General features: G+C 42.5%; 1 protein-coding gene across 10 annotated transcripts in view; it reads right to left on the reverse strand.

The window, feature by feature from the left end:
• Positions 1 to 475: 475 nt before the first annotated feature.
• The window catches only part of TMTC3 (transmembrane O-mannosyltransferase targeting cadherins 3), a 43,678-nt gene continuing 18,583 nt past the window's right edge, over positions 476 to 25,570 (reverse strand). For 8 of the 10 annotated variants that reach the window (XM_084810353.1, XM_084810358.1, XM_084810354.1 and 5 more), the window contains 9 exons: positions 24,788 to 24,960; positions 22,373 to 22,625; positions 16,780 to 16,928; positions 10,798 to 10,918; positions 9,164 to 9,275; positions 8,011 to 8,114; positions 7,534 to 7,703; positions 3,713 to 3,939; positions 476 to 3,203 (listed from right to left, as the gene is read on the reverse strand). In XM_084810353.1, the coding sequence (XP_084666479.1) occupies positions 2,386 to 3,203; positions 3,713 to 3,939; positions 7,534 to 7,703; positions 8,011 to 8,114; positions 9,164 to 9,275; positions 10,798 to 10,918; positions 16,780 to 16,928; positions 22,373 to 22,625; positions 24,788 to 24,960 (2,127 nt within the window). In that variant the 3' untranslated portion in view covers positions 476 to 2,385. The remainder of the gene's footprint in view (positions 3,204 to 3,712; positions 3,940 to 7,533; positions 7,704 to 8,010; positions 8,115 to 9,163; positions 9,276 to 10,797; positions 10,919 to 16,779; positions 16,929 to 22,372; positions 22,626 to 24,787; positions 24,961 to 25,570) is intronic. The other 2 variants (XM_084810363.1, XM_084810361.1) reach the window with 1 other exon arrangement.

Below are 25,570 nucleotides of genomic sequence, written 5' to 3' on the forward strand. Positions count from 1 at the left end.
AGCTTCTGGTAGGAAAATGTATTAATTATAAAGAGCGGTGGGAGGGGTGGGCACCAAGGAAGGTGTCTGGGGGCACATGGTTGCCCACAGATGCCACATTGCCTACCCCTGCTCTAGAGATGCACAACACCAGTTCCACTTTCCCATTGGGCGTTTGCCCTTTGTTCTTCATCTACAGAACTCTCTCCCGAGCATATCACAACTTTCTTGTTGAACTTCCAGGAACTTCAAAAGCAGTTCGTGATAAGTAAAAAGTTGAAATCCTTGTTTGGTGTGCAAGAATGGTCTGGTCTTGTTGGGCCTGGAACTGATTGTTTTGGAGCTCATACTAAGCACGCCAAGATATTTTTAATGTAAAAAATTGAGAAGGAATAGAAGACGAAGTGTTTGCCAGTGTAAACTTCCTTTTCGTTCCCAGGGTTTAACTCACTCGGTGAGCAGATAGTAATTAAAAAAAAAACAAAAAACACAAAGAAACATTTTAAGCAATCCAACCATATATTTAGGAGAGAATATGCATAGCCACAGATATAAAAATGTAGAAGTTATCAATCCACGTTTCACATAAGGAACTGAGTTAACTCATTCTAGCAAAGATGTTAGTGGAAACCATTTGGAAATTTAATAGGACAGAATAAATACCCCCCCCCCCCCAAATAAAGGAAGTGAAACATTTAGTGTTTGGAATTAAACCAGAAGTCAGCATTTCAGGCTGGAAATAGTATAGAATCTGTGTGTAAATTGGAAACATGTAATCTGTGAGATTACATACGTGTGTGTGTGTGTGTTTCAGAGAGAGAGAGAGAGAGAGAGAGAGAGATTGATTGGCACACAACTTGCTATCTGTCCACATGATGATCTACACTGTTTCCCACTTGGAAGTGCTTTCTCTGCAGGGGCTGTATGAAGCAACCCTCAAGAGGTCTTTTTAAGCAATGTGAAATGCTCACAGCCCAATCCTATCTATGTTTACTTGATTTATTCCACTAGGAACATAGAAAGTGGCTTTGTACTAAGTCAGATAATTGGTCCATCTAGCTTACACTGACTGGCACCTATGGGCACCTTTCGCAGCCATACCTGGATATGCCAGAGGTTGAATCCGGGACCTTCGCCATGCTGGGCACATGATCTTCTGCTGAACCACAGCTCTTTCCAACTAAGTTCAATGGGATTTACTCACAAAGTTAGTGTGCATAGGATTGCAACCTTAATCTCTTTAGAACTGCCCTGAGCAGCAGACAGTTACTGGTATAATCTGGTTTATATGGAATCCCACAAAGTAAAACATGGTCACAGTGATGGCAAAAAAGGTGTGCCAGCTTACCATTCATGACATTAACTGCAATAGGGAGTCAATTCATCAGTGAGAAACTTAAAACACAGGATGCCCCATATGTATTATTCAACTAAAAAGTAAAGAAAAAGACCCATCCCCCCTTTTCCAACACATATGTTAAAAAAACAGTGGTAGAAATAAACTCAGAGGTTTCACACCAACTGATTCCTTACAGCAAGGAAAGTGGATTGTTGAGAAAGCATATTAAGAGCACCACAGGATCTTAATAAATCATGTAACAGGGCAGGGGATTTCAAGAAGCATTGTTTTGGGAGTGGGGTTCCCCCACCCCATATGATTTAGAGAACCACTGCACTTTTAGTGGGAGCTATGTAAGTCTGAAAAAACTAGCAACTGCATGCACACACATACATAATATGAGTGGTACTTGCTAGTTAACCCTGAACACATTCTGGAGCACTAATAATTTCAGGGAGGCAGGGATAATGGGGGTGTGATGCGTAACATATAGCCACAAAAATCATCAATGTTTTGATGAGTAAACTGAAATAAAGTCAGTTATCCAAACTAAATTTGTGTTCCTAAAGCACTTGAACCAGTAAACTCCCCTTAAAGTCAGCTTAGAAACCATCATACCTGAGGTACCACTTAAATTTTGCCTTCTAGCATTTTTCGATTTTTTGAGAACACGAAGAACTGAAAACATCTGGTTGCTAGTCATTTGCAGCCTGGCCCGTAACAGGTTTATTCTGAAGCAAGCACCGGTGGAGTTCAGTGGGACTTGCTTCCTGGCAAATAGGCTGTCGTTCTAAACATTAGTATTAGAATTACAACTTCCATTGCTGGAAAATTCCTGTGTGTCAGCTATGCTCAGTCCCTTAAACAAACATATTTGAATAAAATCCATGATTTTCCTAACAGATTACTTCTTTGTGTTATAGAAACAGCCTTCTCTTTTTTTAAAAATGGTATGCTTTCATTATTCTTTTCAAATTCAAAAAGCACCTAGTGGTCATTTTTGACTGAACACACAAACAACCTTGGAAATAGGAGTCAACTTCCCGCACTGGAGGTGTCCTGAGAAATTATTCACCATTTAAAATACGTTCAATCTCTTCTAGTCTTTTCAGAGCAGCAACCCTTTTTTTCTCAATGTCTTTTATTTCTTTTGTAGACTTCTTTTTTGTCTCTTTGTCTGTGGTATTTTTTTCCACATGTTTCTTGGGCTTGGTCTGTCCTTTATTGCTGTTACTATTTGTGGTCCGAGTACTTTTCGGTTCATTTTTTGCCCCTTTCAAGTTCTCAGAGTGAGTTTTTTTTTCCTCCATAGCAACAGTCTTCTCAGTGGGAATCACTGATGCTTCCCCTGTACCAAGTGAAGCAATTTTACTTCGGACTATGCTTAAATGACGCTGGATGTATTCCTCATGTGGGGCTAAGGCCAGTGTCTCCACTAAACATTTCTCTGCTTTTAGTAAGTCCCGTTCCTCAAAATACACTACACACAGGTTATGTTTTCCTTGTACATTGTTAGGGTCCATTTTCAGAATTTTCTCAAAACACTCTTTAGCTCCCTGTATATCTTTCTTTTGGTTCATCAAAATGTCTCCCTTCAGAATCAAACCTTTGGTATGATCGGGGTAATATCTCAGGAGCTCTTCCAGAACCGGTAAAGCTTTCAACTCCTTTGCCGTCTGAGAATAAAGCAGTGCCAAATTGAACAAAGCACTTCGGAAGCCCGGTTGTAGCTTTATGGCTTTTTTCATCCAGGTTTCTGCTTCAGCATCTTTTTTGTCATCCATTGCAAGCATACCCAAGTTAAAATAGCCATTTGCATCCTGAGGTTCTTCTTTTACATAATTTAGAAGCCTTTTCTTAGCTTCAGGCCTAAGTCTAGCATCACCTAATACAATGGAAAAAGAGATTAATATGCAATTATCCTCCAGCTTCACAGATATGACAATATACCATGTATCAATATGTTCTAAACTAAAATCATCATTACGTAGATTTAGTATTAAATCCAACGGGAATAGATTTATTTACTACCTATGCAGTGACACTGCAAAATGAAATAAAAATGTATTAAATGCACCGTTTGTGGCCAAATCAAATGGTGTAGATACCTGCCTGCTTATGCATATTTTAAAGGGATTTAGAGTGCAGTCCTATGCCTGTCTACTCAGACGTTTACTCCCACATAAATGTGTCACAGTATCACAGCCCTACAAAGTGGCCATTTTGACAAACATGCACACTTCAAAGCTTATACCCTATGTGTGCACTTAGTACTCATGTACTCTGTACTCAAACAGGAAACAAAATATAAGATTTTGTATATTTTTGTACACACCTCAGGGTGTGTGTTATAATACAGCTGCCATGTTTTCACATGTAAATGAACAGACGTACCAGATTCTTGCATCAGCAGTGCAGAGTTGAATAGTGCTAATTTATGATTAGGATTCAGTTCCAATGCCCTGTTGAAGTTCTGCAGGGCTTCTGTGGGCTCTTTCAGTTCAATGTAAACAATTGCCAGGTTATACCACAGGTCTGCATTGCTCCTATCCAGCTCGAGGGCTCGAAGGTAAGCTTCCTTAGCTTGTAGAGGTTTATTCATTTTTAGAAGCAATTCACCCCTATTGAAGAGTCAAAGTTTAAGTTTTGTTTCCATCCACCAGCTTGCTATTAAACAAACATAAAAACGGTGTTCTTGCCCATGGTGGGGTCTGAGTTGTGCCAAGCAGGCTAGGAGAGAAATGGGGGTGATGGAGCAAGAGAAGCACAGTGATAACTCTGCTGGCTGTGCTTGCCTGCTGGAACAACCTTCTCCAACCCAATGCTCTCCAGATGTATTGACCACAACCCCCTCATCCCCTAGCTGGGAATGATGGGAGTTGTAATCCAACACATCTGGAGGGCACCAGGTTTGGGGAAAGGCTGACCTAGATGGAAGGCCACCTTTCTTGAGGTTGTTTGGAAGGAGAAGGAAAACTCAGCCTGAGTATAGGAAAGATTCTTCTAAGGGTGCTTCCATACTAGGCTTTTAGTGTGGAATTGCCTTTCTTTCTTTCTTTCTCTCTCTCTCTCTCTCTCTCTCTCCCCCCTCTTTCTTTCTTTCTTTCTTTCTTTCTTTCTTTCTTTCTTTCTTTCCAGGGCACCCACACCACATCATCATCCAATCATTGGCATGTTTGGCTTTTTCAGACTGCAGAAAATCCAGAATGGAAGAGCAATCTCCACAGGGGTAGGTGCCCTTAGCACTTCTCTTCTGCCTTTTTAAAAGGTTTTGATATGGACATCAACATATCAGCAGTGAACCTATCACAGCTCAGCATACGTTCGCTACAGCCTTTGCTGTAGCAGGTAATATTTTTATTACTCCACTTGTTTTTTAAATTGATGAGAATTAGCACTAAAATGCTGTAATTAAAATTGTTTTGTTAGCCAAAATGCCTTAAATGCAAGTGCTGCCGCACTGTAATAGTAATCTTAAGGAAAAACCTTATTTCCAGTTACCGCCGTTAACTCTGAAGCTAAAATAGCAGTAATTAGAAAGTGCCATTGTGCTATGACACCATTTCATTTAGGTAGTATTTCACTATTATTTTTAAAAAAATTATAACTGGAAAAAGGCTTTAGCACTAACAAAAAGACCAACTAAACAAATATGGAGTGGTAAAATGGCACCTGCTGCAAGGATTATAGTGAATGTACGTTGAGGTTCAAAATCACCACTTAGGTGAATTGGACTTTCCCCTTTCCCTGCACACAGCAGCTATGTCACACTCACTCATGCTGATCGAACACAGTGGGATGAATGTACGGAAAGACTGCAGTGCCCAAGTGTGGAAAATCAATTGCAATTTCATTGATAGCTTAAGAATGTACAACAAAAGAGCGATGATCATTAGTGATAGGACCCACCTGTCTGGAACCAGCCTGAAGTTTAAAAAGTGCCTTCCTTACTTAAGATTAATTTGACGTCAAGGGAATGCCCAGTTTGAATTACAGAAGAAATTCTCCAAAGCCTTTCCACTGTGCCTTCCTTTTTGGCTTACAAGGGATTTGCCTGGTCCTAACTACTATTACAGGGGTGGCAACTATTCAGCCTCCAGATGTTCTGGCCTACAAGTCATCAGCCCTCACCATTGGCCATACTGGCTAGGGCTGATGGGAATTGTAGGCCAAAAATCTGGAGGGCCACGAGTTTCTCATCACTGGACTATGAGCTTCTCCATCCTTGCTGATTGACTCCTGCAGGGGGTCTCTATTTGTTCACTGGAAGAAGGGAGACGCAGCCTGACATTTTTATCCATGCATTCCAAGCCCAGTGACTCCTTCTTTATTACCTATGGCAACTTCCCCAACCTGGTGCCCTCCAGATGTGTTGGATTACAACTCCCATCATCTCCAGCCAACATGAAAGCTGACCTAAAGTTTGCACAAGATGAAGAGCTGCCACCAGATGAAAAGAAGGATGTACCTAATTTGGACATAATTTCTAGCTGATACTACATTGATCCCTTTTCTTTCCCAAGCAGAGTCACAAGACTGAAACTGGGCCCAAATTACAAGGGCTCATACAAGGAAAAGGAAACTTTCAACATTTGGAAATGATGTATGTACAGAGAATCTAATTTAAAAAAAATGAGTTGTGATGTTATGACAAATCTATAGCTAGAACTTTAAACACGACTCTCTCTCCAAAATCTAACTCTTTGTATGGGATGACGTACTGCTCTGGCTGTATGCGAATATATTTGCTGCAGAGAAGTTGAAATGGTTTAAGGGCATTTAACTATGTATTTTTGCAGCGACTGGATCGTAAGGTCAAGCTTCTGTTTAACATACCTAATATCTATGTAGAATACTGTAAACTAACTTCTTTCCCTTGAAATGCAGGGAAATGTGGAATACATTCTATCTCTGATATCTTTGAGCCTAAACCCTTTCATGCCTATGAATATTGACTAAACTTTTTGTTATGGAAAAGGGGCCGAGATTCCTGGTAAGGCTGGAAAATCTCCCTGATACAAGTTGAGGCATCCATTAATTGCCTGGAGGAAGGCATGTTCTGTTCAATTTCTGTATCATTCTGCAATTTTAAACTTCAGAAAAAATTGCATTATTACATGCACCTTTCCCTAATATACACATTTTTGTATGCAATTTTCCCTAATATACTCATTTTTGTATGCAACTTTCTCTAATAGATGTAGTTTTATAGGGAATTTTTGAACCAAGAAGTGCATCGTAAAATTTAGAGGAGTGCGGAATCCAAAGCAAACCTATTGTCAGGGTGGAAACTGAGCTGATAGAACCCCAGAGCAGTTCTGATTCTGAGGAGGATCAGCCATCTGTGGGAGAGGAGCCAGCTCATCCCTCACAGGCACAGCAGCTTGCAGAGATTCCTCCTGCCAGCATTCCTGAGATAGTGACCCTGGCAGTGAGAAAGTGCAGGAGGGGGGCTTGCTAGACGCTCGACGCAGGGAGTGACAAGCGATGGAGGGTGCGGAAAGGAGGCGTAGCGCCCGTTTGGCGCGCAAGCAACGGCCGCGACCCGTGCACCCAAGGGAAAGAGGGAGGATCTCTCCCTAGCCCATAAGTTCAGGGTCTTCCAAGTAATTCTCCTTCAAACGGGGACAAACTGCCTACCCGGAGCATAGGCTACTCTGCTGTTCATTGCTTAATCGCTGGTGATTAGCTTCTGAAAGAGTCATTAAGTTGTAAAAGGATTAAAGCCTTGAAAAGAATCCTTTTGTCTGTGTCTTGAGTTGGCTATTGGAGTGTACTGAAAGAGGCCGCTAGGGCGCTCCTGACAGCTGTCTTCTGATCTACATATTAGTCTGGGAAGTGTGAATCAGGTTGGTTTGCTCAAAAATGTGGACTGAACAAAATTCTCCCACATCCCTACTTGGACGGCATTACTCTTCTGCAGTAGGATACTGTTTCCTCATGATTTGTTGTTTTATTATTTTATTGCTTTTTACTATGTAAACCACCTTGACGGGGTTGTACCTTTAAAGGTGGCCTTAAAATATTTTTAAAAATAAAATGAATAAATAGTGGTTAAGGTCATAGTGGGATAACACTTTCCACCCTCTTACAGATGTATCTGAGATTTTAAAACGGTATAGCTCTCAGATTAAGACAGAGCTCCCTACCCCACAGCACAGTACTTTGCTTTTGGCTATATTCATGGATGCAGTGAAAGACGTCAATAGAAATACCTGCTTATGTATGCCTGTTTGAAATCTGGCCTCATGCTAATGGCTTGGCGGTACAACTGGTCTGCTTCTTCAAGGCGAGACTCGTTTGCCCGAATCAAATTTGCAAGGTTTATATAAACATTCAGATGGTTAGGAGCAACTCGAGCAGCATATTTTTTACCTGGAATAATCTGACAGCGGAAGAAATGGTATCAGATCTGGAGGGCATCAGCTAGAGGCTACTAACTAAATCAGAAACACAGTTAAATAGCAGTTCTTTTAAAAAGATGCAGTTTTAAAATCAGACAAATCTCTAAAGGTTATTTTGAATTACTACTTTCGTTTGCACTGAAAGTGTATGTTCATTGCAGAGGCAGGCAATGAAAGACCTAAGTTTTTGAATGACCACCCCCCTCCCCAACCCTAATGCTTGAACATGATATTCTAGGTCTACTGAAAGTTCTCAAAGAAATAGCTTTTGAAGATCTTTCTACTTACCTGTGGCATCAACGATTTTGCAACCAAATAGGAGTCTTCAGCTTCTTTGGTCCTGTTTAAATTTTTGTAAGTTCTTCCTACGTTCATGTGAGCACCAATATCATCTTCAAATTTAAAGATAAGCAAAACACTTATACAACTTTTCCAGCCTAAAAAATCTTTGACTCAGGAATAATGTTGAGTAGTCATGACTATCTTAAATGGCAGCCAAAGAAATACTAAAGAGACATACGTTCTATCCAGTTTACTATACAGATTCAAAGTATGGCTGAATGCCAATACAATGTCTGTCATGTGGATTTGTTAAACTAGGCCAGAGAAGTTAATTTGCTACTGAGAGTACTGCCACATACGTTTTGCAAGGTAATGAAGAGAGTTTAACTGTCAACAGTTATTTGAATGCGTGTGTTAGGATCTCAGATTTCTGAAGTATATTGCACTTGCTGCAAAAAATAATTCTCCCCACAACCTACTCCCTTGCCAGAGGAACATAGGACCTTATACCAGGTCAGGCTATTGGTTTATTTAGCTCAGCACACTCCACTCTCGACTAGTGGCAGAAGCTCTCCGGAGGTCTTTTTACTTGGAGATTGAACTAGTATCTTTTGCATGCAAAGCAGGTGTATTGCCACTGATCTGTAGCCACATAAGAACAAGAAGAGCCATGCTGGATCAGACCAAGGGTCTGCCTAGTCCAGCATTCTGTTCACACAGTGGCCAGTCAACTGCCTATAGGAAACCCACAAGCAGGACATGAGTGCAACAGCACCCTCCTGCCCAAGTTCCCCAGCATACTGCCTCTGATACTGGAAGTAGCATATAGACATCAGGACTAGTGGCCATTGATAGCCACTTCCCTTAAGTCAGTACTGGAAGATGAATATCTAATTTAGTAATTGCTAGATGAAATAGCAAAAAACCTTTCACCAATAGCTTTAAAAAGATGTTACTATTGTTTGATTGGCGATGCAAAATAAGCAAACCATCTATACACGTATACATAAAATTATATATGCCCCTATGACTTCACAGAATTAAGCAAGCTGTATTTGTGCAAGTTCACTGTGCAAGGACAGAGCCTGGTATCTAGCATAGGTTTTGGCAATACCTTCATATCCTGGCCAAACCTTCTAGGCTCTCATTTCCAGCTCACCTGGCTGCACCTGGGTGGCTTGTATGAAGAATCTCAAAGCTCTTTCAAAGTTCTTTTCATTTTCTAGAGCATGACCCACATTATTCCAAAGTTTGGCATTGTTCTTATTAACCTGACCACAGAAAACAAATATTAACACACACACACATTTAAGTGATGCACCTTTTCCAAAGCTTCAGAATCCATATTTGTGTGATAGCCTTATGAGGCCAACCAGAAGGTCACAAAAATGTGAAAGCTTTCAAGATCTCCAGATCTCTTCATCAGCTAAGATATCTGAAAAAGTAGTTTTGCTTGGGGAAGAATGGGGAGGGAGCCCCCATCCACCCCTATCTGATGGTACAGATCACAGTGTCTGCATGTTCAGAGTCCCAAGGTGAAGTGGGGGAGGAGGGCTTTGTAGACAGTCACATTAGGCTTTGCAGGTCATGAGGATGGGAGATCCAACATTTTCCCTTTCTTGTTCCCAGCAAACCTAACTCCAGACCCAGCCTTGTAACCATCACATGACCTGCAGAGCCTAATCTGAATGTCTGCAAAGCCCTCCTCCCCCACTTCATCTTGGGTTTATGAATATGCAGACACTCTGACTTCACCATTAAGTCAGGGCTTTTTTCTCTCCACATCACACCCCCTCCCCCTGGCCCAAACCTGCTTTTTATAACATCTTGCCTGATGAAGAGATCTGGAGATCTCAAAACCTTGCACATCTTTTGTGATCTTTTGGTTGGCCTAATAAAGGTATTTCACTAATATAATTTTTTCTTATTTTTTCCCCCAACATGGCTACCTTTGTTGTTGTTTTCTTACCAGACCATAACCTTTTACCCCAGACTTTTGGATTCCTTGGGGGGGGGGGGTGTTCTGGGAACTCCAATGTGTGCACAAAGGTCTGTCTGTGCAGGGCCTTTGGGTGTACGAGGGAGTTCCATGTGTGCTTTGGAACTCCCAAGGAGCTTTAGAACTGAGCTAAACAATTTAGAAAGAAATCTGTAGGACCTGACATACAAAAATGAAGTTTAAACTCATGGTAGAATACAGCAACTCACTCACATATCTCCCTAGGGGCTTGTGCAGAAAATGCTTTATGTCAGCATGTAACTTCGTACCAATCTGCTAAAATCAAAAGGTGGTACATTACAGGGAGATTGATCTCCAGCTATTGTACTCCGCTGTATTAACACATCCCTAACGTGTGCCGGAAATTGTGATTCTTCATCTACTTCCTTTCTAAAGGTCCTTTTTCCAGTTGAAACTTGCATTTCTCTCATTCCTATGCTTGGCTTTACCTACTAAAAAGCAGATATATTCAACACAACACCTTTAAAAGGTCAGATGTCAATTCAATATTATATTTAGGGACTAATTCCTTTTAAGGCCCTTTTGCTGGTTGTAAATGTAGGATCTGTAAAAACAACAACACATGACCACCTTATTTTTCTACGTATGCTTTTAGATACGCAATTCAATCTTTCATATTTGAAAAGGCCACTAAGAAAATTTGGTGATCATGACCACCACTGTGTGAACTCCCATGCCCCACCCCGCCCAGGAGTCTTCCCTGATAGCAACTTCATCTCAAGAATGCAGCATGGTCAGAAGTAGGGTAGACTACTTGAATCATAGTATTATACCTTTAAAGCAGACATAAACAGTGTATATTCCGATTCCCAATCCCAGTTCCTGTGCACTGTTTTTAAGGCATGAATGAAGAGCGCCAAAGACAGACAAACCCAGGACAGCTTTCTCAGCACACTGTTGCAAAAAAGAAAATCCATTTAATGTAATTCCAGAATTTCAAGTCATCACAGGATAATAATATTTCTCCCCCACCCCTGCCCCTCACCAACACATACCAGTTTTAATCCATATGGACCCAGTTTACTTTGTCAGCTGTAGCCAATCTGCCTTTACTCTACTTTCGCACAGTTAGAAACCCATGAGAGAGCCTCCCATCTCAAATGCTTACCAGTCATATAGTGTTAACAGGCTACTAAAAAAGCACAGCCGCTGCTTTTAGGGGAAAGGGTGCTCATGTATACAAATTTTATTTATTTACTTTATGAATTAGGAATTACTAGCAGAAGGTCCTGCTCCCTTTTCATGCATATGTGAGAATATAAAAACACACAAACATTACAAAAATATATTCCATTGGTATTTGATACCTTATGGATTAGGAATTAGAATGGTAATGATAGGTGCTGGAAGTGTTCTCAACCTAAAGCCGATTTTATCCAGACTTCGAACTGGGGATTACAGCTTTTTGGAAGGAAGTTATTTCTGCTATCAGCACTATGATTGGTTATATCCTTTCATTTAATCCATTGAGTATTTTGTCCGGGTACTTGAAAGGCTCTCTCAGGAGCATTATGTATGACTTTGGAATGAATTAACTGCAGCTAAAATCTTAATTGCTGCTAAAAATGCATGACTCGAATCCTCCAACTGTAAGAGACTGGCTTTTAAAGATTAGGAATCTAGTCTTACAGTGCAATCCTATGCATGTCCGCTCAGAAGAAAGTCCATTGATTCAATGGGACTTACTCCCAGGTAAGTAGGTACAAGACTGTAGCCTTAATGGCCAAAATGATTGCCATCACCCTGCTCCATGCACATAAATTTACAGGGGTTCTGGAGGACATCACCTTCATCTTGTAACCTGCCTGTGTTTTCCCACTGCTTCTTCCGTCTTCTTTCTTTCCACACACACAAAAAATTAAGGAGGAAAAGACGGAAGAGCTGCACAATGTCTTTTGATTTGTAGCACTAGGAGCCCTCTGTCTGGAAGCACTCGGAAAATGTCCACCTATGGGACGGTAAATGGCACTATGACACATTTGAAAAGACTTCTACCCTGTTCATTGCTTATATGAACAGGCATCATAGATTGCACATTAATTGCTGTAAGAGACATTTCCACTGCTGCTGTAACACGAAAGGAGATTAGGGCAACAGCACTGACTTCAAGAGGAGAAGAAAGGGAATTAGGGAAATAGCAAAAGGAGAGGATATTCTAGGCTGGGGTAGAGAACCTGTTGCCCTCCAGATGCTATTAGCCTAAAAATCCCATCAACTCTGGCCAGCCATGCTGGCTGAAGCTGATGGGAATTGGAGTTCAACTACATCTGGGGAGTCACAGGTTTTCCACACCTGTGGCATAAGCAGCAGCATAGGGCAGTATCCAACCGTGTTGTTCTGTTACAGCAAATGCTCTTGCACTAGTGGAAACAAGATTCCGAACTATGTGCAAGAGGAGAATCCAGCTAAAGTTACATTTGTGCAAGCACAGCTGCACAAGGAGTTGTGCATTACCTTTACACAACCCGTTGTGCATAACATCTGTGCAACCAGTTGTGCAACTGCTTACACAACCTGTTGTGCAAGCGTAATGGGCAACTGCTTGCACAACTGAAAAATTCAGTGGAGCTCCACTAGTGCTATTTGAGTTTGCGGAATGTCACCATTGGATACTGCCCAGAATGGCAGGAAAAAAGCTATTGCAGAAGAAAGCAGTCCATATACTAGCTTCAACTGAATGGAGAGAATGAGAAGGGGCAAGATATAGTACTGTCCACCAGTAAGATCTATCAGGTTGGTTGGCACAAGAGACAGGGCCCTTTTCTGTGGTGGCCCCATCACTGTGAAATTTCCTACCTTGGGAAGTACACCTGGTTCCCTTGCTGACTGCTTTTAAATGGGTCCTTAAGTCTCGGTTGTTTGAATCTGCTTTTAACTGTAACTGATTGTAACTGACTAATTGATGCTCGTCTATAGTTGAAGAGTCTTAATGGTTACTGCTTTTTTATTGCCAGTACTGTATGTTTTGTTCTTTATATCACTACCATTTTATGTTTTAAATTTTGTAAACTGCCTTGAAGGGGCTTCCTGCCTGGAAAGGTTTATATAGATACATAAAATCATTAATAAATATAAGCCAGATGACTAGTAATAGAAATACCACTTAAAATTAAATAAGAAACTGCTAGATGGACACCCCCCTACCCCACCCCAAGATACATAATGATCGCTAGATAATGGGATCTGGTCAAAGTTTTGTTCTTCTGACATGTGCCTTTGGTACATTTTCCCTATGTATGAATGAAAGCACTATTTGATCTCTCATACATTGTGTCATCATTTTCCAGAAAAGGGGGAAATGACAGCACAGAGAACTGTGGTCAGATTTCCCAGATTTCAATTTGCTTTTAGTGTCAAAGGGCAGGGAGCCTGAGCAGTGTTTGGGCAGCATCGAATAATATACTGTCCCATTGCGCAGCCGCAACGTCTGTGGATGTCGAGAACTAAGTCAAACTGTTGTTCACACAGGGCAGATCAAACCCACGTATTCCACCAAAAGGTTGAGGCCTACCATCTACCAGAATGTTTGTGTAGGCAAAGAAGTATAGTTCTGTGTCTATCAGAATGTGACTGGAATCAGAGGAGTGATGTGTGGTGAAAACCACACTGGATTACTCTTCCACAGCTTCAAGATTCTTGGCCTGAACTGAATCACTGCAAATGTAAGACAGCCTGTTCTGGAAAGTAGAATGAATTGTGTTCATGTACATCAGCCTTTCCCAGCCTGGCACCCTGATGGCTGGGGGATACTGGGAGTTGTGGTCCAGCACATTTGGAAGGCGCCAGATTGGGGATGATTGATGTACAAGTTAATGTTGCTAATGAAATTAAAGGATCTAGTGTGCTCAGCAAAAAAGAAATGAATACCAAAAGTAATGCCTTATTTTACTTCTTATTAAATCTGTTAAGGCTGATGGAAATAGGGAACTAAAGAGGGTTGTTTTCAGCATTCCTAGGTATTACTTTATCTCGATAGCTCTTGATCTCACAAAGATAAACTTGAAAAAAAGCACTGTTAGTTATCCAATACATGGCAATTCATATGATTAAGAAATGTTTTGTTGAAAAGAATTAGGAGTTGATAGCATCACCCCTTCTAGAACGTCATGCTGGAACAGATTCTCCTTAGATACACCTAATTTACATTTTCTTTGTTCTCATTTCTTAAAAAAAAAAAAAGGCAGTGAGAAGAGAAACAAAATTAATCATTTGTTTCTTTGATATAAAAGCGATGAGCCTAATTATTAGGCTTAGGGCAGCTAAAAGTGTAATTAGTAAGCGGTAATAAATATCTTCACACCAAATATATTGTGTTGGAAAGCAATTACGGCTGCTTCAAAGATAGCTGTTGAAAGCAAATCTGGCTCTCCAGCTGAGAAAGCAGAGTCACACACCCTGAGATCTAGAGATCGGTGTGCACATCTGAGCAGGTACGGATCTTCTGTTCATGCTCCCCCATTGTGTCAATTGAGAAACTCTGTCCACGCATGCAGTAGATTGTGTATGCTGACTAGGTCTTTCCATTGACACAAACAGGAAAAATATTTCAGGAAGGCAGGCATACACTATGGCTCTATTGAGACAAGGGATGCCGCAAGGTTTCGAGCAGACGTGTTTGCCTGCTTGTGTCCTTCAAAGTAGGGTTGAGGCAAGTAGAGCCCTGCCTGTAGCTGGCTGTTAACAAAGTTCTGCTTGCCTCAAGCCTGAGTGCACTGCTGCTATTCCCTCTTTCACCACAGTTCCAGTAACTTACCATGGGCCAAGGGAAGCAATGGACAAGCAGCAATGGACACTTTGAGGCATTGCTGGACCTCATTTCTTTGGCAGGGATGGGACTGGTCCCCACAGTCTCATAATCCCCAGGAGAAGTGATGCAAATAGCACCAGTCTCCCAGTGGGGATTATGGGATTGGTCCTTCCAGACTGATCCCTGGTGGGGGGAAAAGCTCTGACAGGGCCTCTGGAGTGCCCGCCACAACCTCCACCTTCCCTGTCCCCCAAGCTAAACACTCCACCTAAAATAAAGGGGGATGGGTGTTCCTTGAGGGCCCGTGAGCCTTTTTCAAGTGCTCAGACTGAGCAATCACAAAAGCTCAACTCCTTTTGGGGCAAGCAATGGGAGGCTTGCTCATCCCCTAGCTCAGATTGTCCTCCGGACAGTACCCTTCAACTTTTTTCTAGACCTGGGACCAAGCAATAACTTCAATCTGCTCCATAGGACTGGCTTTCTGTCTGTCTGTCTGTCTGTCTGTCTGTCTGTCTTTTTTTTCCTATAGTGGTTGTACCCCTGGTGCCACCCACCTTAGGATGACCCTCCACCCAGCTTGGGTCCAAATCCACTAATTGAAGAGTAATATAGAAATGAAATGAATAAAAAATAAAATAATGCTCGAAATAATTTGTGGAGGATGTGAATGAGCTGTCGTCTCATGCATTCACTACTTCATCACCAGTACCCCTGGTCCTGTTGGTTTCCCATTTAGCGTTAACCATAGTTTCCCATAACATCAGAATTAGCGAACAAGTGATAACATTTGTCCTCCCAATGAGTATCAGAAACCCACTTCAAACCTTGGTTTCCGATTCTGGTTTGAAAGGCAAGTGCTAACCAAAGTTTGCTGATTCTGTTGTCACAAAAAAACAATGGTTTGTACTGAACAGGAAACAGAAAGGGAAAAACACAAAGACAGGAAGAGGAAGCATGGTTTGGAACCTCATCTGAATTGAGCCTGTGTGTGCGATGGAGTTCCAATGCCTGCATGGATTATTTGGAGTGCTGCTTGATGACAGTGAACTAAACAAAGACCAACAATAACAGTTAAATGGCGAGAACTATTAAAAATGAATCACCCTTTCAGAGAAGCACAGATTTAAAATAATATTTTATCAAATTGTAAAGTTAATTTTACAAATGAGACAGCTCTCCATCTGCTTTGGATTGCCTTTTCTGATGCGTGCATTGCATTATTTATAATTCAGAAAAGTAGGGGATCTATTTTCAAAATAAAATTTAACACCCCCCCCCCCCAGAAACATTTTAGAACAGACTATGTGAGGTTTCAGTTATAGCGAATCATAAATGCTCAAGTACCACCAAACAAATAGATAAAAATCCTAAATTTTTTCTCAGGTACTGTGAATCATTAAAATGAAGCAAATGTAAGAATATCATAGCAACAGGAACTCAGGAAAAGAGACAACAAGCCAGGACAATGTAGGAAATTCCTTTCCCCTGAATGCAAGCTTAAGAGGGTCACCCAGATTGTTTAGAACACTTATTATATAATATAATGGAATTGCTCTCATTACAGGACATTGAAAGAACAAATATGGTGGACCGTAAAGGATATCAGACATTTCAAAAGGATTTCTAGATCACTGTACATACACGCAATGAGAAACTTCTACTTTTAAAGGGTATTTAAAAGCATTTTTAAAGGCTGAAATCGGGAACTCAATGGGTCTTACTTCTGAGTAGACATGTTTAGGTTTTTGCTTTAAGTCACTATTGTCTACTTCTATAAAGGGAAACAGCTTTCAAAAGATGTTTGTTCCTTCCCATCACAAATAGAAAGGCAGTATAAAAAGGGTGTACCTAGGAGTTGCTGACTATATTAATGGAAAAGATGGTAAAGCAAGTTAAGAGATTAAGCCACTGAGACAGCTGCGCCATGCATGGAACTTCACAACATAAAAATTTCTGTCTGAACCCCATTCCCCCCCCATCCCCCCACAAGCAGTAACTTTGAACCTACCTGTTGCTTGAGAGCTTTTTCCACCCGTGGGCTACTAGCATGCAGAATCCCATGCTGGGAACATATAACACTCGTTCTGCTACTACGAAGCCAACAGGAAAAAAAAGGTTTGATGCTGGGATGAATGGCAACACTATTAAACAAAGTGCCTAAAAAAGCAAAAGAAAAAAAGACACACAAACACTAACTAGTAACCCAAAGCAGAGAGAGTGCTTAAACAATCATTATAAAGAATTCGTGCGTGCGTGTGCATGTGCGTAATACAGCGCAAATACGAATTTCAACTTCAGAAGATCATAGCTCATTAAGTGGAGATATGGACAAGCCTGTTTGCTGGGTGCTGCAAAGGGGCTTCATGCTCAGGCAACTAAACCAGGACGTCCCTAATTAACCACAGTTCCCTGTTTCATCCGGATCAGGAAATTAGGGTTACCAGATTCGGAACAAATAAGCATCTTAAACCAACTTCAAAGGTGTACTGCAGGGGTGGGCAATATGTGGTCCCGTCCTGCTGTGATACCAGAAAAATAAGACAAAAGCAGACTAAAAAAAATTGGTGGTTTGCTGTCAAATTTTGGCAGCAAACCACTACAGAACCTTCAAAAGGATAAATTTAGCTTGAAAACGAGCTGTTTTTTTGACAGTTCCGTAGTACTTTGCCACTGAAATCTGGTGGCAAACCACTGGGATTGTTGTGGCAGCAGTAGGTGTGTAGCCCATGGCTGGTGGTGGCGAACCTGGGAGCTGAACATGCCCTCAGGACCTCCCTGTGCATTGGCTTCATTGCAACTCATGTGAAGGGGCTTTATGTGCGGGGAAAAGGCTCATGTGTATCTCGGCTTTCTTAGGTGAGATAGGGTCATCTGAATCAGGCTCCTGTATGTTGGCCGTATACAGTACCGTATAGTCACCTTATGTGACACACACAAGTATTTCATATTATATGTGGAAGAAGGAACACACAAGCTACCAAGTCAAATTAAATCGGCATTCTTTACAAAGAAAACCCGCCTGCCGCTGACTTTCAGTTAAGAACTTCACATCCTATATGCTGTTTAGTAACAAAACTCAATCCAGACAAGACGGAGGTACTGTTCGTGGGTGGTTCGTCTGCCCGGCTAGGTGATGTTCAACCTGTTCTGGAGGGGGTTGCGCTCCCCCTAAAGGATCAGGTTCGTGGTTTGGGGGTGCTCTCGGATCCAGAACTGTCACTTGAGGCACAGGTGAACTCAGTGGCACGGAGCGCTTTTTATCAGCTTAGGCTGGTATACCAACTACGCCCTTATCTGGACAGAGATAGCCTAGCTACAGTCATCCATGCTCTGGTAACTTCTCGTCTGGATTACTGCAATGCGTTATACGTGGGGCTGCCTTTGAAAACGGTCCGGAAACTTCAGCTGGTCCAAAATAGGGCAGCAAGATTGTTAACAGGGACTGGCCTGCGAGCTCATATTACGCCAGTACTTTTCCAGTTGCACGGGCTGCCAGTCCATTTCCGGGCCCGATTCAAAGTGCTGGTGTTAACATTCAAAGCGCTTCACGGCTTGGGGCCAGGTTACCTGAAGGATCACCTCCTCCCATGTGTGCCTGCCCGGACCTTAAGATCATCATCAGCAGCCCTTCTCCGTGAGCCCCTGCCAAAGGAAGTGAGGCGGGTGGCTACTAGGAGGGGGGCTTTTTCTGCTGTGGCACCCCGGCTCTGGAATGAGCTCCCTGGTGAGGTTCGCCTGGCACCTACATTGTATTCCTTTTGGCGCCAGGTGAAGACCTTTTTATTTTCCCAGGCATTTTAGCATTCTAAACTTTTAGCTTTGCTGTTTTAAATCTGTATTTTAAACTCCTGCACTGCTGCTAGGTTTTATTGTGGTTGTATTGTTATATTGTGGTTTTAATGTTCTATATATTTTAAATGGTTTTATTGTGTGCTGTTAATTTTTGTGAACCGCCCAGAGAGCTTCGGCTATTGGGCGGTATAGAAATGAATGAATGAATGAATGAATGAATAAATAAATAAAAACGGTTGGGAACTTCAATACTGTACTCTGTGCAACTAGTGAGCTGACCCTATAAGATGTCCATATTTATTTCACTCACATCCAACTCTTCTCTGTCACGACTGGAGCAGTTTACATATGGTTTTCCCCATTTTCCTTACACTGCCAGACTTGCTAAGCTTCGGCAGGGGAACTGTACCATCTGCTTTCAAACCTTTCTCTGGGCCAAGCTAAGAGCAGAATTCAGCTTAACTAACAAGGACAATGAATTGTTCCTTCAGGCTGACCCTTTGTGCCTCCACCTCCCTTTGAATACAAGTGTCCACTGCTGCTGCTGTGCACTACCCATCAGGGGATTTACATGGCTCTACGGCAGGGGTGTCAAACCTCTTTCGGCCCAAGGACTAAATCCAGGTCTGGAGAAGTTCGTGGGGGCTGCATTCCAGTGGGGGAGGGGTGCAAAGGCAAAAGGGGTAAAAAAAATAGCAGCATATTTTAGCTTAAAGGTCTTCCTGCAACTAAGCTTTAGGGAGAAACGTTCCAATTGTTTAGAATGGGGGGGAAAAAAACTGCACAAAACCAGGAAACCACTAAATGATCAGTGATCTGGGAAAAGGCGGTGGGGCCAGGAGAAGGGAGTGTAGCCACCTGAGGAACCCTATAGGGCTGGCTTAGGACCCCAAGGGGGCTGGATTTGAACTAGAGGCCTGAGATTCAACACTCCTGCTCTATGGGAAGGAGGGCAGCTATTACTCATTGATTAGCATTCTATGTGCAGTTATTAACTTGGAACAGTCTCTCTGAGGCCATGCTGAGTGTTGCACATCTGGACAGCAAAGTAAAGAGCCTGAGCATTACGCTGGGCAACCTCCCCACAACGTGCAGAATTGCTCAGCTACAACCTCTAAGGCTCTACCCTATGACTTAGGGGCCGTTTCTGTCTTCTGCTCCGTTTGGGTCTCAGGTGGACGGGAGATTTAAATAAAAAGCAGAGGACAAACTTCCCTCTGTGACTTGGATTTCATGCCTGGTTTTGAAAGAAAAGAGGTGCGCTGCCTGCTTTTTTCCCTCAGATATGTTGGGGTGAGGTAGGGAGCTAAACGCCTTGGATTTTGTCGCAGCCATGTTAGGCCCCCCTCAATTCTGTCTACGCCTCCTGCCAAGCGATGAACAGGCTACAGTTCAGCCACACTCCTATTGAGTCATTAACATACTGGGAAAACTGGAACGCTGAAAAGTTTCAAAAAAATTTGCAAGCTATACAAGCTTTGATCTCCAATAGCCATAAAGACATATTGGGCCAGTTCCGTTACAACAAACCATGGGTTAACTGATGGGTTGTTTAGGTCTGGGTTTGGACAACATGCTCAGCAACCTATGAAGGCGCTGCTCATGGGTTAAAAGCGGAAGTGGCGGGCATGCAGGAGGCAGTGTACCCGCTCTCTCTCACTCATCCCCGACAACCCATGGGCTATCATGATGTGTGAACCAGGTCAATGGGTAGGGTCTGCTAAAGAAAGAAATAAGAGGAAGGCTTGCAATAATGAGGGGCAGATGTTCAGTTCTCCGGCACCCAAGCCAGGACACACTACATCAACAGTCTTGAGTAACGTATTCTGAATTCAGCATGCTTATTCCCTTGGTGCAGAACTTGAGTTTTTATATATCCTCAGCATTCATATACCCCACAGGGGCCTATAAATCCACCGAGAAGCTAGTCCCATAAAAAAGGGTTTTCCTAATGACATCCCAGTGTTCTCATTACATTTGTTGAAGTGTCCCATACGATCATTTCACGTAATGTAAATACATTGAATTTGAAGCAAAAAACAACAACCCTACATGACTGCGTTTCCACTGAAGCTGTGATCAGTTAAAAAAGCTGTAAAATAAAGAGAAGAAAAATCTCACAAATCTTCAGGTGATTCAGATGGCTAGATATGCCTACTCAGGGACCAAATCACCCAAGGGACTGCTCCTATATTGAATTTTGTTTGCATTTCTCACACCATTTCTATGTGGCAGTGAAAGCTGTTAACGAGTAATCACACGGTTTCTAGCATTCTTGCTGTCTGCAGCATTTGATTCATCCCTAGGACAAGAGTGTGCATTTCAGGGGGAAAGTCATCCTAGCCTAACGTTTGCTCTGTTCCTTGTGCTACAGACATGATGTCGTCGTAACCTGGCCAAAAGCTTTGCTGCCAATGCAACCCACATTGTGCAAACACATTACAAGGGGCTGACAAGTGCAGAGGCAAAATCTGCAGATACAAAATTCCACTGCACAGCAGGATGGTACAAAAATAAGACATATGCCTAAAAACTGGGCACAGAAATGGCAAAGAAGATTCATTCCTGATAAAGGCAATGCGCCATGCAATCTTAACTACAGATATACAATGTACAAGTAAGATGGCTAGCAATTTTTGGGGGGAGTGCTGAACGAAGGCAGCTCCATGTGCCAAGAGCGTTCAAGGACAGAAAGCAACATTAGGATCTACTGGGAGTGGTGATAAAAAACAGGAACAAGTTACTGCAATTTCCATAGCACAGAGGTCCTAGCTACACAATTTCCATAGCACAGAGGTCCTAGCTACACAATAGACTGTACATCAGAACGTCTTCCAATGCAGCCAAACTGGACAATACATGGGGCTTCCATTCTGCCACACATCAGAGCCCACTCAATGATCTTCCCCCCACATACACTGACCTGGGACCAGGCTGCTGCTGGAGCAAAAGCCCAGGGCTACAGCACATGCTTTGCATGCAGAATGCCTTGGGTTCAATCTCTGCTATCTCAAGTTCAATCAAGGATCAGGTTGCCAATGACATGAAAGGATCCACTGCCTGAGACCCTGGAGAACCACTGTTTGTGGGAGCAGATGATACTGGGGGCGGGGTGTGTGCGCGCACTAGAACTGACCTTGTATAAGGCAGCTTCCTAGGTTTCCTGAAAAGGACTTCAAGGAAGCAAAGCTGGTGAGGTGGGCAGGCACATACGGAGAAAGCATCAAGGATTATACAGCAGCAGAATCAGACAGGGAAAGTTCCCTGGTGCATGGCCCCCAAAAGGTTAAACGGATGTAGCCCACAGCACGCAGAATGTCCCAGGTTCGATCCCCGGCATCTCCAGGTAGGGCTGGGAAGACTCTTGTCTGAAGCTCCAGAGAGCTGCTGCCAGTCAGTGTCAACAATACTGAGCTAGCTGGCCCAAGGGTCTGACTCAATATTCTTATGACTCAGCTTCCTACATTCTTATGCAAGCGGCACTTTTAGAAATAATGTTTAACAGATGCTAACGCATGTTCATTTTATGACACTGAAGGCACTTGGAGGGCTTGGCGTTATAGCTAAAGATGTGTTCCAAGTTAGATTCAGTACATGAAGAAACCCACAAAAAAACCATTCCAGAATAAGAGGCATTTTTTTCATATGTCTTTATTTTCATGGAGATGGGCGGCAGATGACAAGGGCAGGGGGAACCACACCGAAAATACTTATTTGCAAGGAAGGTCACGGTGATTCTCTCATGAAAATATTGGCCATAGACTTGATTCTACTATTTCAACTCTAGCTCACAGAGAGACAGCACTTACCATTAATACAGTCTTGGAGGAATCCCCAGGATACCGGAGACTAAAGACAAGCAACGTTCCCAAAAAGCAGAAGAAGGTGATTGTGGCAAGGTTTCTCATATCTAGAAGAGATTCCACCAGTGGTATGGTGCCCATTGTCCAATCGCAACACAGTTCTGAGGGATTTAGAAGCAGCCACGCATTTACAGGAAGGAGGTAGTTGAAAGTCAGCTGCCTTGCAGGGGAGGGGCTCACAGCAGCTGGGTTATCAAACCTAATTAAAAACCAAAAAAAAAGTTTCAGTTGTACAGCCTTCTGGCTAATAGGCATTATTCCCACGACACTGAGCAGAACAGCAGAATCTGGCTTTGAGTCATGGAGCTGGATCCAGTTCATGGAATGGAATCCCATAAACTGCATGATCCTACCGGTGGAAAGGGGAAGAGGTGATTTTTGCAGATTCTCCCCCCCCCCCCCGGAAAAACTGCTCTGGTGGGTTTGGGGGACCTCCAGACCAGTGTGTGAGGTGACTCCGGGGGCTGTAGAGGAAGGGGGAACATCCCTGCCTTGTCCCTTTCCTCTGGCGGGAAGGCTCTGTTGGATCCTAGTTCCCTCTGCCAATAGAAGGAGCCATTCTGTTCATGGATGGTCAAATCTGGATCCAATCCATAGTAAATTTTCCACAAGAAGGCTGGAGTAAACTGGAAAAATCTTGAACAGGGCTTTTCAAACTCTGCTCTTAGTGGGTCAACCTACGTCTAGCTTTGCCACGGTTAACAAATATAAGCCAGGATCCATGACAGGCAAATCAAACCAACAGCATCTATTATCTCTCCCAGTCTGTATCAGACAGTCTAAAAAAAAGGAATAAGCAAGACCTCAGAGGACCACAGGGTGTTTTGAAATCCACAGGTGAATAATGCAAGAGTAACAATTGGTCTGTAAGGAGAAGGCAGTATGAGTCTGCTGTTTTCCTTTTATTTCCCTGTGAGTGACATCCATCACCTCCAACATTACTGGTGAAAAAGAAGATCAAATAGCTCCACCTCTTTGCTTAATAACAAGTCACACAAGAGGAGGCCAGTCAAGATTCCTTCCCCAGCCACTCCTTAGGGAGCAACACCTTACAATGAAAACCACAAAAGAACCCAGGTGGCCCAGTCACTGCCTTACTGTATTCTTATCCTCATGGAAATGTAATACAATATAATTTAACAGTCTTATACATTCTGGCCCAGTTCGCACAATCACCACAGTGTGTGCCAGTGTTTGCAGGGTGTCATTTGCCCAATTACTCGCCTGGATGCGGCTTGTCATGTCATCCAAACCCAGGCATCACGGCTTGTTTGAGGGAGGAACAACCCTCAAATAACCCATGGCCTGTTGCTATTAGCTTTTTTAATCCATAGTGATAATGTCAACTGTGTCACTGGATTGGATCTAGACTACCTGTGGGCAGAACCCATCCATGGGAGACACTGCTGGAGGGAGCAGGAAGGTCAGGTCAGGGGACCCTCCAAAAGCATGGAAGGTGGCAAGAGGTACTGGAGTGGAAAAGGGAACTGGCAAAAGTAACTTCCCCCACCCTGCAGTTCCTTTAGTGACAGCCTCCGTGGAATCTCGGTCCCATCCATGAATGGAAGTAGCTCTTTGGTTTGCGGCTGGGCAAATCGAAATCCTGCCTGCTGTATCAATAGTATCAGCTACAGGAAGAGAATATCATTTTACATCTATGTTGGAAGCACACTTTTCCTATGCAGACTTGCCATACATCTTCTGTCAAGAGCAAGATCAAAGTCACATTGTATTACATTCTATAAAATTGGCTAGCATTAAAACACTCCTTTAATAAAAATGTTTTTAAAATTAAGCTAGTTCATATGTCATGGTGGCAAGTTGTGGGTTAATAAGTTAAACCACGATTTGCCAGGGCCCTAACCTAACAACTGATTGTAGGTTAACACTGGGTTTTTTAACTCGTAAAGAACCCACAGCGTTTGGGTTCAGATGTCAGGCTAATAACCTAGGTGTGGAGTGTTATAGGTTGTTTATGCAAACTGGAGGCAGCTCGCATACAGTGCCCATCCCTGCAAATCGTGGTTTAATTAACCATGATTTGCCGCTGTGACATGCAAACTGGGTCATTGTGTTTTAACTACCATTAAAAACACATTTGCCATCGAAAAGAGGTCACTGTGCCAACATTTTCAGTCACCAAAGTATTGCATGGATAGAACGGACATTATAGTGTCATAAGCCATGATTAAAATCAAGTCTCAAAGTACATAAATTTTGCTTTCAGGGAAACAACAACCACAACAGAATATTAGCTCCATAATAAAACCAAGCAGTAAAGACCTGCTAGAATTTTTTTTTTTTTTTACTCATTACCAAGTTCTATCATATTGTAAGAGTATGATAAACAGTGGATTTTACCTTGTAAACACTGGCAACTGCGACTGAATCACCTGGACTCTGATCACAACGAGAAGTAGGGTACTGAACATCAGAACTATTAGTTTCAACAGCATCTGGAGCATACAGTAAGGGATACTGCCTTTGCCTCGGAGAATCTGGAACACTGTATCCCAAAGAAAGGGCAAGGTATACTGGAAAAGGAAACAAGGTTTTACAGTCTGCAAACACAGCACACCTTACAGCATCATTCACCACGTGGACTAACAGCTGTTGTCTATATGTTGTTCAAGACAATAAATTTATCACTGGCTCAATTTATAGACCACTTTTTAGTTCTGAAGTTCCTGAAATGACACATAATCAAAGCTAAAGCAATAGAATAAAAAAGACAGATAAAACCAACAAGAGGCAGCATAAAGTATGTCCGATCAGATGTAGTTAGTGAGTGCTGCAAGAGTAAAGAGTCTTGGCAGATGCCATTACGGTTTTCTCGTTGTTGTTGTTTATGGATCCCAGCTCCTGGGAGCTATTGTGGCTGTGCTAAACAGTCAGAGAAGCCTTGGGGAAGATGCCAGGACTGTTGGGCCACGTTATATCCTTGATTTCATGTACTCTTAAGGTTTGGTTGACTTCACAGGGAAGAATCATGTCAGAGCAGGATAGTATAGTAGCAGCTTAGCACTGCACCCTTAGCCATCACTGAATTATTAAGAGGGCAATCTTAAGGGATTGCTACTCGGCAGAGGGCTCCAAGATCAGAGCCCTCCGTCAACCCTACGCCCTGCTGGCAGGAGCCAGGCA

This window comes from Heloderma suspectum, chromosome 7 (genome assembly GCF_057233095.1).
Source record: "Heloderma suspectum isolate Gila_16-S chromosome 7, 16-S_ref, whole genome shotgun sequence".
NCBI lineage: Eukaryota > Metazoa > Chordata > Lepidosauria > Squamata > Helodermatidae > Heloderma > Heloderma suspectum.